Source organism: Dendropsophus ebraccatus, chromosome 4 (genome assembly GCF_027789765.1).
Source record: "Dendropsophus ebraccatus isolate aDenEbr1 chromosome 4, aDenEbr1.pat, whole genome shotgun sequence".
Classification (NCBI taxonomy): domain Eukaryota; kingdom Metazoa; phylum Chordata; class Amphibia; order Anura; family Hylidae; genus Dendropsophus; species Dendropsophus ebraccatus.
The window spans coordinates 105250924-105267046 of NC_091457.1; the positions used below are offsets into that span (position 1 = coordinate 105250924).

Here is a 16123-nt window from a genome sequence, read left to right on the forward strand (position 1 = left end):
CATATCTTCAACAGGGCTTCATTACATGCCTTCTTTCAGAGTACAGCATTCCATCTTTGAATACTGTAGTTAGGTTTTGTTGCTACTGTCTGCGACCCATGCTGTGCACTTTATTAGCATGGGCTGTACGTGTGGTGACGGGGGGGTATTCTGACTGTCAGAACAGCATGAACTTGGGAGTGAACATGCACTGTGGCTGCAAACCCCAGTTTGATAGCTCCGTAGTTTCCTGGCCTGGGCTTTAAAAGCAGCATCTGTCAGGTGGAGCATTTGCATGTTGCTGCTTAGCCTGACTAGGGCTAACAATGCCTCCCTATGACTCTGCTTGTCTGAGCATCAGGTGTATGCATGATGGCCCCAGACACAAAGGGGAAAATAGAACAGATTTGTGCGGTTTTAGTCAGTGGCCCAGTGCTTTACCACATGGAGTTGCGGAGGAAAAAAATAAAATAAAAAAGTAATTGAAAACAACGCTGACATGTAACCATATGAAAGATAGACTTTAATAACAGACAACCATTGGCAGATACAATATTCATATTGAGAACAGTGATCATTGGACATACTACATAGTGTGACAATTTTAGACTATAGACTGGCACCATGTGACCTCCAGGGGCCTGCGTTAGGCGCTCACGGATACAACTTTACTTAGACCCGAGAAGTAGGATTTCTCACGTTCACTCATCACCTCGAAGTGCAGTGGCTGCCGGCAGAAGTTACATTCAGCGGTGGAGTGAGGCTTTAAATCCAGACCCAACTCCTTCCAGGTGATCAGCAGCTTCTCTGTGGGGTGAGCAGACATATGAGCAATAAGAAATTTGAAGTGTTGCAGTTTTTTGTAACAAATCATAGTCATTGTATTAAATGCAGTAGGCAAGAATTATGGGGGGGGGGGGGGGGGGGTCAACCCACACAGCTATGGTACTTTCTTGCATACAGTGCCACATCTGTCATCATTTTGTGTGTTGTATTACACTTCAGCTCTTAAAAGTAGAAGGAAATCACAGCTCCCAAAAAATGTGGAGGAGTTAAAATGTCCAAAAATCTTTATTCCAAAGCATGTTAAACAACAACCATGTTAAAAACAGCACGTCTACGCGTTTCGGGGACAAGCCCCATAATCATGACAGTCACTTTTATGATTATGGGGCTTGTCCCCGAAACGCGTAGACGTGCTATTTTTAACATGGTTGTTGTTTTTTAACAAGCTTTGGAATAAAGATTTTTGGACATTTTAACTCCTCCACGTTTTTTGGAGCTGTGATTTCCTTCTACTTTTATGGACTGCATACCTGGGTGATCAGCCCATTTCTTATCACCTGCTCCTTACCAGGAGGGTTGCCGTTAATATTGGGACATATTCACACGGTGAGCTGACCATGTTCTATATTTTTTTACACTTCAGCTCTATTTGCTTGAAAACCACATCCAAACAGAGCTACAAAACCACATCCATACTGAGGACAAGATTGGTCCAGTTTAGAAAGAAAGCAGCCATGTTTTTTTAAATCTAAAAAAATTCTTTCATTTTTGCAACTTAAAAAATACTTTGGTGTGCACATCTACTATTTATGATGTAAAGTGTTCCAAAATAGTTGCAAATAATAATTAGCAACATTTGGAGGAAATCACTTGAAGGATATCCTTTAGACTTGTCCTTATATATGCCAGTCTTTGTAAATGTGGGTCTTGTTTAAATTTCCTCCCCATTTTCACATCTGCTTGTTGTCAGCTAATAGGAACATTGGCCCTAATAGGTGGTTAGTAGAGATGAGCATGCTCAAGTCCATTCGAACCCGATCGTTCAGCATTTGATTAGCGGTGGCTGCTGAAGTTGGATAAAGCCCTAAGGCTATGTGGAAAACATGGATATAGTCATTGGCTGTATCCATGTTTTCCAGACAACCTTAAAGCTTTATCCAAGTTCAGCAGCCGCCACTAATCAAATGCCGAACAATCGGGTTCGGATGGACTCGAGCATGCTCGAGGTTCGCTCATCTCTAGTGGTTAGTAAGCCAGTGTAAACCCTTATAACTAGAACATTGCCAGACTGTATAATTCAAGTATCATGCTGTTTGAGGACTCTTGTATTCTTAGACTGTCCAGTCTAAGTTTAGACCAACTCTCAGTGGGTTTAAACTGGACCAGATACTAGTGCCACATTTCAATCATAACCTTTTACTGAAGCAATCCCTAACATTTGCCATGGTAAATTCTGGACTCCAAACTGCATACTAAATGGATCTATAAAAACTGTAAATCTACAGTGGACAGGAGTCCAGTAAACTACACAAAAAAAATCCATGTGCTTCACCTGTAATTGCTACATGGCAAAAAATAATAAATAATAAAGTTTAGCAGCAGAGCTAAACTACAGCATTTTGTAGCTAACAGCATACATTTTGCCACATGGTTCCTTCCCATTATGGGTATAGGCACTGTAATGTGTTCCAGAGCTGCGTACAGCCCTGCAGGTTATAATAGTGGTACGTACCCAGGAAGTAGCTCATCATCTGGGGGGTGTGATGTGGGGTGGGTGCAATCCTCAGCAGCTCCTCTCCACGTGGGACTGTGGGATAGTTGATCGCTTGTACATAGATGTCGTATTTACTCATTAGCTGGTCGCAGATCTCCGTATTTTTGGCAGCATCTGCAACCTGGTGAGGAAGAGAGCAGAATATGAATGACACCTGAAGGTGTATACAGTGTGGTTATATATTCAATAACATCCTCTTCAGATGGGCCAAAGGAACTGTGCAATATGGGCTGTGGAAGCTAAATCTAAAGAGAACAGGGGCAGACAAGATAGCCATACATTATAAGACAGCAGATGTGTGCCAACATTTTATTCTGAGCTCTTGTAGGGTCTCTGCCATTAAAAATGAGCGTTATAGCACATCTCTATTACTGTCAATGAATCCTGCACATATCAGGTTCTAAAGATGCCAGATTAAGAACAGTTTGTATCCATGTTCTGCATAAATACTTCAGAACTAAGCCAAATATATAATGTTCAGGCTGTCAGATGGCAGACAGAATATGTATACAATGCATTCCCTTCAATAGGATTATAGGAGTTGTGAAACAGTGTACCAAGCGAACAGTGCGTTCTGTAATCTGACACAGCTCCACCCTCATGCGTACCCAGCAGCAATGATGCCCAGTACTCACCCTGATGGGGATGATATGGCTAGGGCAGTGCACCACCGGAAGGCCAGCATCCATCAGCATCTGCCGCAGGAGCTTAACATTGCGCTGATGCTGGCGCCTCAGAGCCTGCCCTTCTTCACTCTTCAGCACCTGGACAGATGCCATGGCTCCAGACAGCAGCATGGGTGGTAAAGACGTGGTGAAGATAAAACCAGCAGCATAGGAGCGGACAGTGTCTACTAGAGCACTAGTGCTAGCGATGTAGCCACCAACACAGCCAAATGCTTTCCCTAGGGAAGAAGCCAAATGGTCACTTACAAGGTTTTAAAGCGTACTTGGCATGTCACAAGTCTTCATTATCCGATTAGAATCAACAGGGAGACATGGGTGGACGCACACTCTACTTCTCAGCTCACAGCCATCTCAGTCCTGTTTCTTTGGATTCCCTTATAAGAGGCTAGTGAAGTAATCCAGTGAGCCAAGGGAGTAAAGCGCACTTGTCACAATTCTACCCATGGATTCCAGTCTGATACATGTAAATACTGTAGTCTTGTACCTAATCCCCTTCCTACCTGCACATCAGGATTGTATGTTGTTTTCTATCCAAATCAAATAACTGAAGCAAAATGTCAGACGTCACCACAATAAACAATGCAACACAAACTTACCCAAAGTGCCGGAGATGATATCCATTTTATTCATGACTCCATCACGATCTCCTATACCACCACCCCGGGCACCATATAACCCAACTGCGTGCACTTCATCCACAAATGTGATGGCTCCATATTCATGTGCCACGTCACACATTTCCTCCAGAGGACAGACGGCACCTGTAACACATTTAGTAACACCTCAGAATACTGTGCAGATATTGACACAGCACACAAACTTTGAAATGAAAGGTTTTATAAGAACTACAATCCTCAAACAGGAAAATCAGAGATTACCTCATAGTTCACACAAAAGGAAATAGCTTGCATGCACCCCGTGCAGGGCGGGGTACATGTAGCAACAATTGATTTCCTATTTAAATATAGTTCCCTTACATAAGCAATTAAAGAGATACTGGTTTGTTAGACTGACTGTCAACTAGGCGGCGCTTAACAGTAGTTGGGACCCAGTCTCCCTGCTGGTGAGAGGGCACAAATTGTCATGAAGCCCAACCTAGTGAACACAAGATAAGTTTTATACAGGTATATATCAAATGTGCAGCATCTAAGCTTGTGGATGGTGCAGAGACCACCACATAGTAAGGCCCAGTCCATACTACGGAATCAGCGACGAGATTCCGGCCTGGATTCAGGGCTGAATCCTGCCTTCTATCAGTTACAATGGGAGGGTGCGCGCGCCTCCACTCAAAGAATTGACATGTCGATTATTTGAGCGGAGGCGATTCCGTAGTGTGAACGGGGCCTAAGGGTGGGGGTGACAATATTACTAACTTATACAAGCACACAACAAAAGTCACTATGCACACTCACCATCCATGGAATGGACAGTCTCAAAAGCCACAATCTTCGGTACAGAGGGGTCAGAATTCCTTAGCAGCTCCCGAAGATGGGCAACGTCATTGTGACGGAAGATGTACTTTGGCACACGGCTGTTCCGGATACCCTGGATCATAGAGGCATGGTTTCCAGCATCAGAGTAGATCTCACAACCTGTATGAACAAGATTTAAACACGTCAACATTGTGCTTTTCAATTACTGTGTCATGCAAACTATCGCTTTGTGATGGCCTTTAATAGGATAAATGTAGAAATCTCCCACAATCACTACTATCACATCTCCAGTACAGAGAACATACAGATACATTTACATGAAGAGGGGTGACAGATCAGCTGCTCTGCTTATACACTCAAATTCCAAGCTGCAACAGTGACTCCCCCTTATAGGGAATGTCCCCAACAGTGTACAGTGGCATCTGAGGCCAGCATGAAGTACAGACTGGCCCAGATTCTAGCACTGTCTGTAATAGCCAGGAGCTTCTCCTGTCCTTGCCCACCCAATGCTGATTGACAGACACTGCCAAGGTTATCAACAGAAAGGCAAGAGTCACTCATGACTGATATTTTAAGGCCCTATGGCACTTACTCACCAGGCAACATTTTAGCCAAAGTAAAGAGTGTGGAGTCATTTGCCACAAAACACGAAGAGAATAGCAGAGCTGCGTCTTTGCCATGAAGGTCGGCCAATTCATTCTCCAGCTCCACATGGAATTTACTAGTACCCGAGATGTTCCTGGTGCCACCTGCACCAGCTCCATGGTGTTTTAGGGTCTCCCTATAATAACATGCAAGAGATTTAGATTAAAAGGTAAGCTTTGTACACTTAAAGGGGAAGTTCATAAAGCAATCTCTGTTGGATAACATCCTACAGCTCTCTTGTAACTGTTTGGCAAACAATGTTGTCACACTGTGGCCATGGATAAGGAAGATGTAGCCCATGTAATTTCCTTATTCTGTTACTAGTAAGATGTTGGGCAAACAATGTGTAAATTATTAATTCTGACACTGCTCCTGTGAGATTGAGAGATTTGCATAAAGCCATTAACTATAAGAGGAAATTCAGACATGCAGGAAAGGAGTGTCTATATACTGTGTATCAGTGGGCTGTGGGGGTCATCTAGCTTTCCTTAAAGGGAACCATTCACCCCGTGGCCCCCGTTAGAAACAGACAAACAGTTACATAAAGGTCAATATACTTACCATATCGCTCCCGGTCCCGTCCCGGATCTCGTTGTTGACACGGAGAAATCGCCGATTCTTCTTCTCGCGCCCATTATGGTAATGAGTGCCGCCGGCCCGAAGTCCAGCCTTCTCCCCGCCTCCGACACTTGATTGACGCCGGGTCTTCTTCCTCCTCGTCTTCTTTCTTCTCGCCGGATCCCGCGCAGGCGCCGTGACGGTCGTTTTCGGCGCATGCGCAGTTCACAATTGAAGCCGCTCCACAGCTTCAATGTTTACTGCGCGTGCGCCGATTGTCAGAGCTGAAGTGACGTGTTGGACTTCGCGCATGCGCGGTACACAGGAACGTCACGAGCACATATCCTGTTTACCGCGCAGGCGCAGAAGAGATGACGAGACCTTCGCAACGGCGCCTGCGCGGGAATTCGTGAGGAGACTGAAGACTGAAGACGTCAATCAAGTTCCAGGAGGCGTGGATGGGCGGCGACGAGAAGAGGACCTCATGAATAAGTTGGACTCGTCCGTCGTTTCCTATGGACGTTGGACTCATCTCAGCTCATTACCATAATGGGCGGGAGAAGAAGAATCGGCGATTTCTCCGTGTCAACAACGAGATCCGGGACGGGACCGGGAGCGATATGGTAAGTATATTGACCTTTATGTAACTGTTTGTCTGTTTCTAACGGGGGCCACGGGGTGAATGGTTCCCTTTAAAAGATAAAGCTTATAAACATGTGGATAAGAAAGGACTCCTCAAGGTCCTAGTTACTGGGAAATTGGTCAGAAGTAGTGAGCAGTCTATGTAAGGCATTGTTTAATGAAAGGAGTCTGTACAGGAGCCCCCCTCCCACATCAGGCCACAAAGGGCCTTTTGCAGTTAGTTTAATCCCCCGGATCAGGAGGTTATACTTTAATCCCCCTGAAGAGGCTGAACACAGGAGTGGCAAATCCAGGAAAGAAGTTATTATTCTGTCTCTCCAGTGCCATGATTCTGCCATGTAAGACCCCAGAGGGGCACATAGATGCACGTCTGCATCACCGGAAAATCCAGGTTGACCAGGTTTGTTACACTGCAAGAACACGAGAAGACAGACTACAGCACAGCAGCTTCTATACAAACTAATATAAAGGGGACACTTGGGGCAGGTCTTTATACAACTATACTGAAGTGCTATGAAAATTAACCCTTTGACATTTAGGTCCCGGAGAACAGGTTAAACAGCAATAACCAGAGGACTTACTCCTTTCACTTGTAATAGGACGCAAAGTCATCAATTGGACAAAGGTTTCAGAATATGGATTTACAGCCATCTGTAGTGTTCTGGACAAGTCTATATAGAGGCTTAGGCTTAATAGACTGGCGAGTTTCTATTAAAGCAGCTTTCTAACATTTTGTATGGTTGCTCTACAGCTGAGGGAGGCTTCATTCTGGGTCAATGTTTACAGCCTCGAAAGCCTAAGAAAAAATGGTGTCATCAGGTAACAACGGCCTCTCCCTGCAGTATACCGTCAGAGAAAACAAAAAACACCCAGCTTCTGTCACTGGTAACATAATGCGGAGAGCTTCATTATAAAAGGACGTTACCTAACCGGTGTGTGTTTGGGGGGGGGGGGGGGGGAGAGGATTAAACATGAGTAACATGAGTAAATTATATGCAGGGAAAATGACCCAGTTCCAGGGGCCCGGTGACCCTGCAGTGAAGCTATAAACAGATTTAGGTCAGGACATAACGCTGTTATCGCTCTTTTATCCAGTCTGAAGGAAATTAGTTATGTCCTATACAGCACAGCCTGGCTCAGAACATGTACATAATGGGCGTCTGTACTTATGTGCCTCCATACCCCAGTTAATCGGCCTAGATTCTATGCTTTAGGTCACATGCTAATATAGAAGCTCACATAAATCACCACACAATAAAGTCATGCTTTTAGTCTTAAAGGGGTTATGTGGGGAACAGCAAAGATATTATATGTCCTTGTTTCCTGGCATTCCATGTCCACAGGTCACCCAGCTTTTCCAGACAACTGAATGGTAAACATCGTATGTTCCATATTGCTGGTTAACTAGATATATTTTCTATTCTACTTAAACCAAGTGGATGCTGATCACTGTGGAAGCTGTAGTGGTTGCCACCCAACTTTCTGTGGAGCAGGTTACAAAAGACCCTGCAGCAGATGACTGTTCAAGGAGTGCTATCTACTAGACACAGCCCTGGGACTTGTTTAGATGAAGAAACCTTAGAAGGGAAACTTACACCACTGCTCCGACCACTTTTGGATGGCGACTCATCCCCAGGTAATCATTGCTACACCAAACCGAGACAGTCTTCTTACTGATCAGCGAGTCCGAATAGTCATCGGCCATAGGAAACACCTGTGCTCGGCGGTTGACTGTCTTGAACACGCGGTAAGTGTGGTCATTTTTCTTTTCCTCGATTTTCTTTTCAAAGAATCGGTCATATTGGAAGGTGCGCACGGCTGGGAAAAAAAAAGTTACACCGAGATTACACAGAATATTGCACAATGCAGCGAGTTCACAATCTATGGGATATCTAATTTCTTAATCACAAGTCAAACACTCCAGTGGTCACAAGTAATGTGCCCCTAGCACACATTGGAGGAGGAACTGTATTAACAGGTATACACAGACATGCCCATGGCTGTATCTATAAAACACAATGAACTTCTCCTTTCTTAACACTGAAGACTACATATCCAAAGACCTAGAAAAACTGTTTATACCAGCGATATTAAACCTAGGTAGCCGAAGCCATATCTTTGGTTGTCCAGGCACGATGGGAATTGTAGCTCTGCAACAGCAGGAGTGCCAAAGGTTTCCCATCACCGATTTATTCAATTTAGAGCTACTTTAAGGCAGTAGTAAGGGGCTGAGAATAGACATTACATTTTGGCATATTATCCTGGAGAAGATGAGACACCAGCTCAGGCTTTTGAAATTGCTCCAGAACTCCCACACTCCTCTGCGGCTTTGGTTTACACATGGCCGACTCCATTGCAGGTGATGAGTCCAGATCTAGAATACAGAACACAGGATTGTTTGTCAATAAAGGACAATACAGCGGGAAAAACTAGGCTCATGGGGAGGATTCGGGAATTTCCAAATTGCAATACTCTCTTAATATAACTTCCTTATAAGAAGGAAGTGCCTGAGGAGTTAATAAAAGCAACATTGTACTCATCCTTGCATAACTACACAATAAAAATAGGATCTGTTGAATCCTAGCCAAAGCAATAAAGGTAACCATATAGCACATCACCATACAAATGACTGAGCGGTTTGGCTCCTTCTCTGGCCTGCAAATTAATTGGTCTAAGGTAATTTTTTATGCCGCTGCGGGAGGGGGGATGGGGTTCTCAGGTACGGGATCTAAAAGGTTGTAAACAGTTTTAAATATTTGGGAATTATAATTAATAAGGATTCATTTGCAGATCTCCGATCTAATGTGTTCCCGCCCTTGGACTATGTATGAAACAAATTTCACAATTGGCCATCCCTACTTTTAGCAGTGGCTGGACGCATAAATCTCATTAAAATGAATATTATGCACATCTGGGAGCATGCAGCGGTGACGGTCCACTTGTATTTCTTTAAAGAGTTACACTCTATGTTCCACCCCTTTATATGCAGCTCTAACAGGGCCAAATTGCGGCAGACCACCCTGCAACGTCCCAAGGATTTGGGTGGCATGGCGCTGCCTAATATATTTATTTATTATCTGGCTGAGCAATTGCGTTATCTTGCTAAGTGGGTGGAGGCGGCCATATTACCTAACAGGGAACATCATCTAGCACATATCCTGGGGCTCAAACATCTGTGGCTAGTATTGGAGGGTGGGATGCCACGGGGTACTAAATTGCTCCCTCTGGGAGCTGGGGAGACAGGTGTGGGTGGAAACTAAGAAACTCTTAGCTTTTACAGATATGATGGAAATGCCCCTATGGCATAATCCCCAATTCACGCACTTGTCTGGAGCATTAATTACAGCCCTTGTTCTGGATTAATCTCAGCGTCACAAAGGTCGGGGTTGTTCAAGGGAATCAGGGCTTTTATGATTTTCAGCACTTCCAAAACACTTTAGGTCTTACCAGGGAGTCCATTTATCGCTACATACAATTAAAACATGCTTTTAGGGCTCAGTTCCCCTCCACTGGACCGCCATTCTCTAAATTTCCTCTGATAAGTATAATTAGGTCTCAGGGCCCTAGAGGTCTTACATCTGCCATATATTCTTATCTTCTTCACTCCAAACTTGAATTAGAGACTCTTTCTGTTAGGTCATGGTGGGAAGCTAAGGTTAATGGTATTACGAACGATATCTGGCAATATATGTTAGCCTTCCATGTATGTCTCCCCTGCTGCGACTAAAACTTACACAACTCTACATAACACACCAGAGTTATTTGACCCCGATAAGATTACACAACATGGGCAGATGCCCCGGAACAGAGTGTCACGGGTGTACGGTACCTTCCTCCGATTTCTGGCATATGATGTAGGATTGCCCACCGGTTAAGGGTTTTGGAGGTTCTTACAGAAATATTGACGGTGACTGTGCCGTATGACCCTAAAATATGTCTATTTGGTATGTTAGATGAGGAACGGTGGTCACATAACTTGAGAATATTTTTGAGGGAGTCCCTGTTTATGGTTCGGAAAACTGTGGCTATCATGTGGATGGATGTTAGATTATCTACTGTACGGAAATGGAAGGTGTTGGTGAACTCTATGCTACCATACATACGTGACTTATAAAAACAGGGGTTGCGTAACTAAATTTCATAAGGTCTGGGGGGCTATGGTGTTCTTTGCCTTCTACTAGCTACTCACATAACCAATTTATGAGAGCAAGAAATGATATCTAGGAGATGATGATTTTGTATGGTTGGTTCCCTGACGTTCTGGACTTGTTCTATTGATGCCCATCTATCCTGCTTTCTTAGGGTACAAACACACGCAGCAGATACGCAGCAGATTTGATGCTGTGTTCAGTTATTTAGATCTAATCTGCTGCGTATCGCAGCAGTAAATACGCAGCGTATATGCCGTGTGTGTTTGTACCCTTATAGTATATTTTCCTTTGTTTCTTTTTACTGAGCTTTCCACGCCATGAGAGACTTGTTATTCACATATTATTAATAACAGCAGACTGATTTCTCATGTTTGTATGTCACCTTTGTTGATCACTGTTATTGATCACTGTACATTCTGTGTATGTAACCTTTTGCGTTTATTGGTGTACATACTTCAATAAAATGAGTTTAAAAAAAAAAAAAAAAGTAACCATATATCTTGTCACTCAGCTTTCCCAAAGAGAAAATTGGTGAATATGATGCAGTACAAACCTTTCCTCAGGCTCTGCATCTCATGCACGTCCTCTTGTAAGGCAAGGCTGGCCTTGCGGAACACGCTGCTGTTTTCCTGACTCATCTGCGCTGCCAGGAAGGGGCATTTAGAAGCGCTCTGGCTGCTGGCTCCTCCTTGGTGATCAGTTGGCGGCTGGGATGAGGGGGAGAGGATTGCTGCTGGAGGCACCACATCTAGTAAGAAAGCAAATAAGCGGTAAGAACTGATTCTGTTATTAACATATCTAAGAGGCCATGCAGGATGTAACATAACAGATCAAGGGTATGTTCACACCACGGATTTCTCCACAATTATTTGGAATACACAGAAGATACCAAGGGTTTTCAGCTCCTATGCCATGGGTTAAGTCAAGGTTTATCTGGTTATTTTTATCTACGATACCTGACACCAAGCTTCACTTTTTAGATAAAGAATTAGTGTAATGTCAGTGTGCACTATATGAACTCCCATTAAAAACAGCAAGCAGATTCCATGTGTAACGTTACCAGACTTTCTGGCATATGGGATAGGGGTTAGAAACTGATAAGAAAAAAAATAAATGATTATACAAGGGGTGAGCTAAGTTTTCAGGTTAATATTTGCTTAGAGTTCTAGGAGCAGCAGAGTTTATAGATTGGGCCTTGGCTGCAGATCAGGCTCCTCACCGGGCGTGATCTCATGACACAGGAATTACAAGTGCAGCCGGTAGAACTCAGCTCACCCTGCACTGTATTACGATTGCAACACAGGCAATGGGAGTGTACAAACAATGCAGGATCTTTTTGGTAGGTGTTGTCTGATGAAAGTATTTCACTAGGTCCTATGTCTGGTTCCAATACTTGCAAGAATTACCAACAAGACCATCCCAGGTCCTTTATAATAAATCCAAAGAAGCCAGTACAGTGAAGTTGGTAACCTCTGCTACAGACCTAGGATTTACATTCAGCAGCACCCGCCAGGACTTTATAAAGTGGCAGCTGCAGGTTTTATGTAAACACTTTGGACCTCTTCTCTATTCATACAGTGGAAGTTTATATTGTTTCCCTTCAGCTACCTGATAACCCAGCATCTTTCTGCTCATCTTTGTACCGAAAGAAGGGAACATGTATTGAAATAGCGCCACTCTTGGCCTCAGTTTGCTTGTGGCATTGTAGCTCAGTTCCATTGATGTGACGAAAGCGAATATGTAATACCACAATAAGGTGTGGCGCGGCTTATAGAAGATAGATAGTTTTTTAATCCTGGCCAACCCCTTTAACCCAGCACCCGACAGTCTATAAACCGACAAGCTAGCAAAGAACTGCTGACTATTCCACGCTAGATCCAACTGTGATCACAAGAATGATTTGCACCATGGCCTCACATTCCATGTACTTCCGGAGACAAGTTTTACATAACTGTTCCATGATGCCTGACTAAAGGAACTGTCCTGCTCTAGATTTGTTATAGCATTAGTCTGACCGTTATGCTGATCTATTGAGATTTAGCATACCGAATTTTTTATTTTTTTTTACTTGCTTTTACTGGAGACTTAAAGAATCTATAACAAATGTTACAAGGAGGGAGTTTTTAACATTCAGATCTTCTATGTGAACAAAGGTCATCATGAATCTACATATCTTTGTGGTACTCCATTGTGAAATAAATTAATATTACAGGACAATCCTATAAAATCTACATACAGTAGGTATACAGTCAAAGCCACAACTGATCTGATTTCATGTGAAACCCAGGTGTAATGAGCTATAATGCCGCCTCTTATCACCTACAGTCTCTGTGTCAGAGTTCAGCACGATTGTTCTGAGATAAACAGGGCGAGAACATTCCAGAGAAGTCCACGGCCCAGACGTCAAAGGCTAAGGTCAGCTGTATGGTGTAGATCAGGAGCACATCCATGCCACCCTCTTGTAGGGCAATTAACCCCTAGACTTTAGTGGTCCCTGTGGCCAACTAAGATTCTTAGGGCAATGGTGGGCACTTGAACCCCCCACAATCTGGGGCAAGAGGAGCTTTACCAACTACTAGCAGACTTCATGGAATTTACTGGTTATCTAACCTCCCTTTACATAGCTCAGGCTCACAAAAAAAAAGGAATAATTTAAGGTTCTCCCAAGATGCTGTGTAACTACAACTCCCAGCAACCTCCAACAGGTGTATGGTGAAGTAGTACAAGAAAGAAAAGAAGAGCTGGAATGGAGATGAGATAGACGGATCTTACCCTTATTGCTGCTGGAGGTCTCTTTGGTCTCCTGGTGGTGCACGGCAGATGTGCTCAGCTGAGCACTGGACAGGGGTCTGGGCGCCATCATCACAGGGCAGTTCTGGGCATAAGAGATCAGAGATTTCCCAGCTTTCTGCAAAAAAGCCTGAGAGACTCTAGAGAGGAAGGGGCATCGGCGTACAATTGCTTCCATCCTGGTCACTTTATCTATAAGAAAGGAAGAGTGGTCAGTATCAGCTCTGCAATAAAATCCACTAGAATACTGAAACATGCAAATGCTTCAACTGCTTCCAGTCTAGAAGTGACCAAAGCCGCAGCACAAACCTCTCTGCTGTCCTATTTGTTACAGTGGATGAGAAGGAATTGTCTCGCCTGGATAAAACTGTAGCAAACTCTTTCAAGAGTATCTGTTGTAAAGAAGAACTTTTTTAACAGGTCATCAGGCATCAAAAGTTATTGATCACAGCGGGTCTCACTGCTCAGATCAGGAGATATAGGCGGAGAGAGCGCAGCAGCCATGCTATCCTCTCCTTAATGGCCAATTCCAACAATGTACGTCTATTAGGCTACGTTGTCGGAATAAGAATTGTGCTGCTGCCCAGCGCTCTCCCCAGCTATACGTCAGGATCACAGCCTGATGACAGGTCAAAAGTTATATTTTATGACAGCAAATTAAAAAATTACACCAAGCCATGATCCCCAACCATAGGCTCTTCAGCTGTGGCAAAACTACAACTCTCAGCATGCCCGGACAGCTAAGAGCCTTAGGTTGGGGAACATGAAACCATTCTGAAATACAGTTTAAAACCTCTAGTTTTTAACCCTTGCACTCCTTCAACACATTCAGCTCCAGCCCAATTGCTCACAATAACCTATCATACAATGACAGCTTAAGGACGGAGAGAGAGGTCACATAGTACGGTGACAAGGACACCGGGGTATAATAGAAATGCAGCTGGGTGGTGGTGGGCTCCATAGATAGGAGGGGTCCTCTCCATAACACTGACAGAGCAGAGCACCCCACACACCGCTCCCTCCTGACATCTGATGATGGGCACACATTGGTTACATTAAAAAAAAAAAAAAAAAAACACAAAAGACCAAAACACCAAAACATACAAACCTCAACTATCACAACTAAGATCACAGTAAAAAAAAAAAAAAAAAAAATCTATAAATAGTTAATATGCTGAATGGGGGAGGGGGGTAGAGTTCGAGTTCCTTAGACCTTCTCTACATTTACATCTGATGGAAGAATCCGCAGGTCGGTACCCGGGAAGAACTACAACTCCCAGCACAGCGCACCTGAAGCGTTACAGGAGTGACGTCTGGAGGCAGAGCGGGGTCCGAGGCGGTGGTCGGGCGGCGGGACACAGAGCACAGAGGGGACACTGCCACCTGCGGTCTCCGGTTAGCTTCTGGCCGAGCGCCGCAATGTCACCTGGTAATGAAGGGTCTTGTCTTCCGGCTGGCCGTGCCTCCTACCGCTATTGGTAGCTTCCACGGCACGCCCCAGCTCTGCCAATCCGGATAGACTATAGATGAATGGCATTCAACCCACCCAATAAGGCGCAGGTTGTAGTTGACGTCATCTATGTCGTAAAATCTCTTCGGCGCTGGCTGTTCTCACGCTCTTGGAGCTTAAAGGGGTCGAGTCCTATAAGAGGTTACAGAGCCATTATAGCACAGTTCTCTTCTGCAGCACACAGCCTATATACATTCAGCTGCCCTGGCAAATACATTGCTCTCCTGTGCTTGTCTCCTGGACCGGGGATTTCTGCACCTCCAGAACTCAGTAGCTGTTCACAGCTGGCTTTGGCTTCAATTATAACCTGTCGGATAATTCTGTCTATGTAAACACACCCATAATAGCATATGACATGATTTATTGTATTGTTTTATTGTCCTTGTGATAATATGCACTGTTCTTTTAGAGTTATACTGTTTTGCACTGTTATACAACTTTGTAATGTGTGTTATTTAGGTGAATGGTCCCCTTCCCCATGCCCCCCCCCCCCCTCCTCAGGCCCCCTTCACACGTCCGTGTCAGTTTTTACTTTCAGGAAATCCTGATCAGGAGGCCACAAATGTCATCAGGAAAGTATCAGGATTTCCTGATCAGTAATCCGTTTTTACCATCAGGAAAAACCTTCAGGATTTCCTGATCAGAAGAAAAAAAGGGAGATGTAGTTCTGCAAACTGGATGGTCACAGCTTGCAGAACTACAACTCTCATAATGCCGGCTGACAGGTCATGATGGGAGTTGTACTTCTGCAGCCTGTGGCCATCCAGGTTGCAGAAGTACAACTCCCATCATGGCCTCTCAGCAGAACATGGTGGGAGCTTTACTCCTGGGGGGGGGCGATCTCACCTGTCCTGGTTCCTGGTCTTCTGACCTGGAACCGGGTGAGGATACAGCACTGCCGCGGCGGCGCTGATCCGAGGTCCGGGGTGTGTGTGGTGTCGGGCTGCTGGACGAGGAGACCGGGCGCGGGTCGCTACTGTGAGGTCCGGGGCGGGGGGGGGGGGGGTGCCGCTGGGTAAGCGGTCCGGGCGCCGGACGCTACTCCGAGGTAAGGGGGGGGGGTTTTGGCGGAGATTTATTGTGCCGCTGAGTGAGGTCGGGGGGGGGGAGCTGGTTTGCGCTACTCTGAGCTACGGGGGTGGGGGGGGGGGGGGTGCCGATGGGTGAGC

The 16123-nt window shown here is 44.7% G+C and overlaps 1 protein-coding gene across 2 annotated transcripts; it reads right to left on the reverse strand.

Annotated features, from left to right (window-relative positions):
- Positions 1-481: 481 nt before the first annotated feature.
- Positions 482-14898, reverse strand: ALAS1 (5'-aminolevulinate synthase 1). 2 transcript variants are annotated; one of them, XM_069966618.1, is made up of 11 exons: positions 14735-14898; positions 13427-13636; positions 11208-11402; positions 8749-8877; positions 8099-8321; positions 5255-5439; positions 4638-4817; positions 3822-3986; positions 3175-3443; positions 2498-2660; positions 482-786 (listed from the first exon to the last, which is right to left on the reverse strand). In XM_069966618.1, the coding sequence occupies exons 2-11, from the start codon at positions 13620-13622 to the stop codon at positions 626-628; spliced, it is 1866 nt and encodes a 621-aa protein (XP_069822719.1). In that variant the 5' UTR covers positions 13623-13636; positions 14735-14898; the 3' UTR covers positions 482-625. The 2 variants fall into 2 exon arrangements, with proteins under 2 accessions (XP_069822719.1, XP_069822720.1); XM_069966619.1 differs by lacking the exon at positions 14735-14898 and adding an exon at positions 13754-13845.
- Between the last annotated feature and the right edge of the window lie 1225 nt (positions 14899-16123).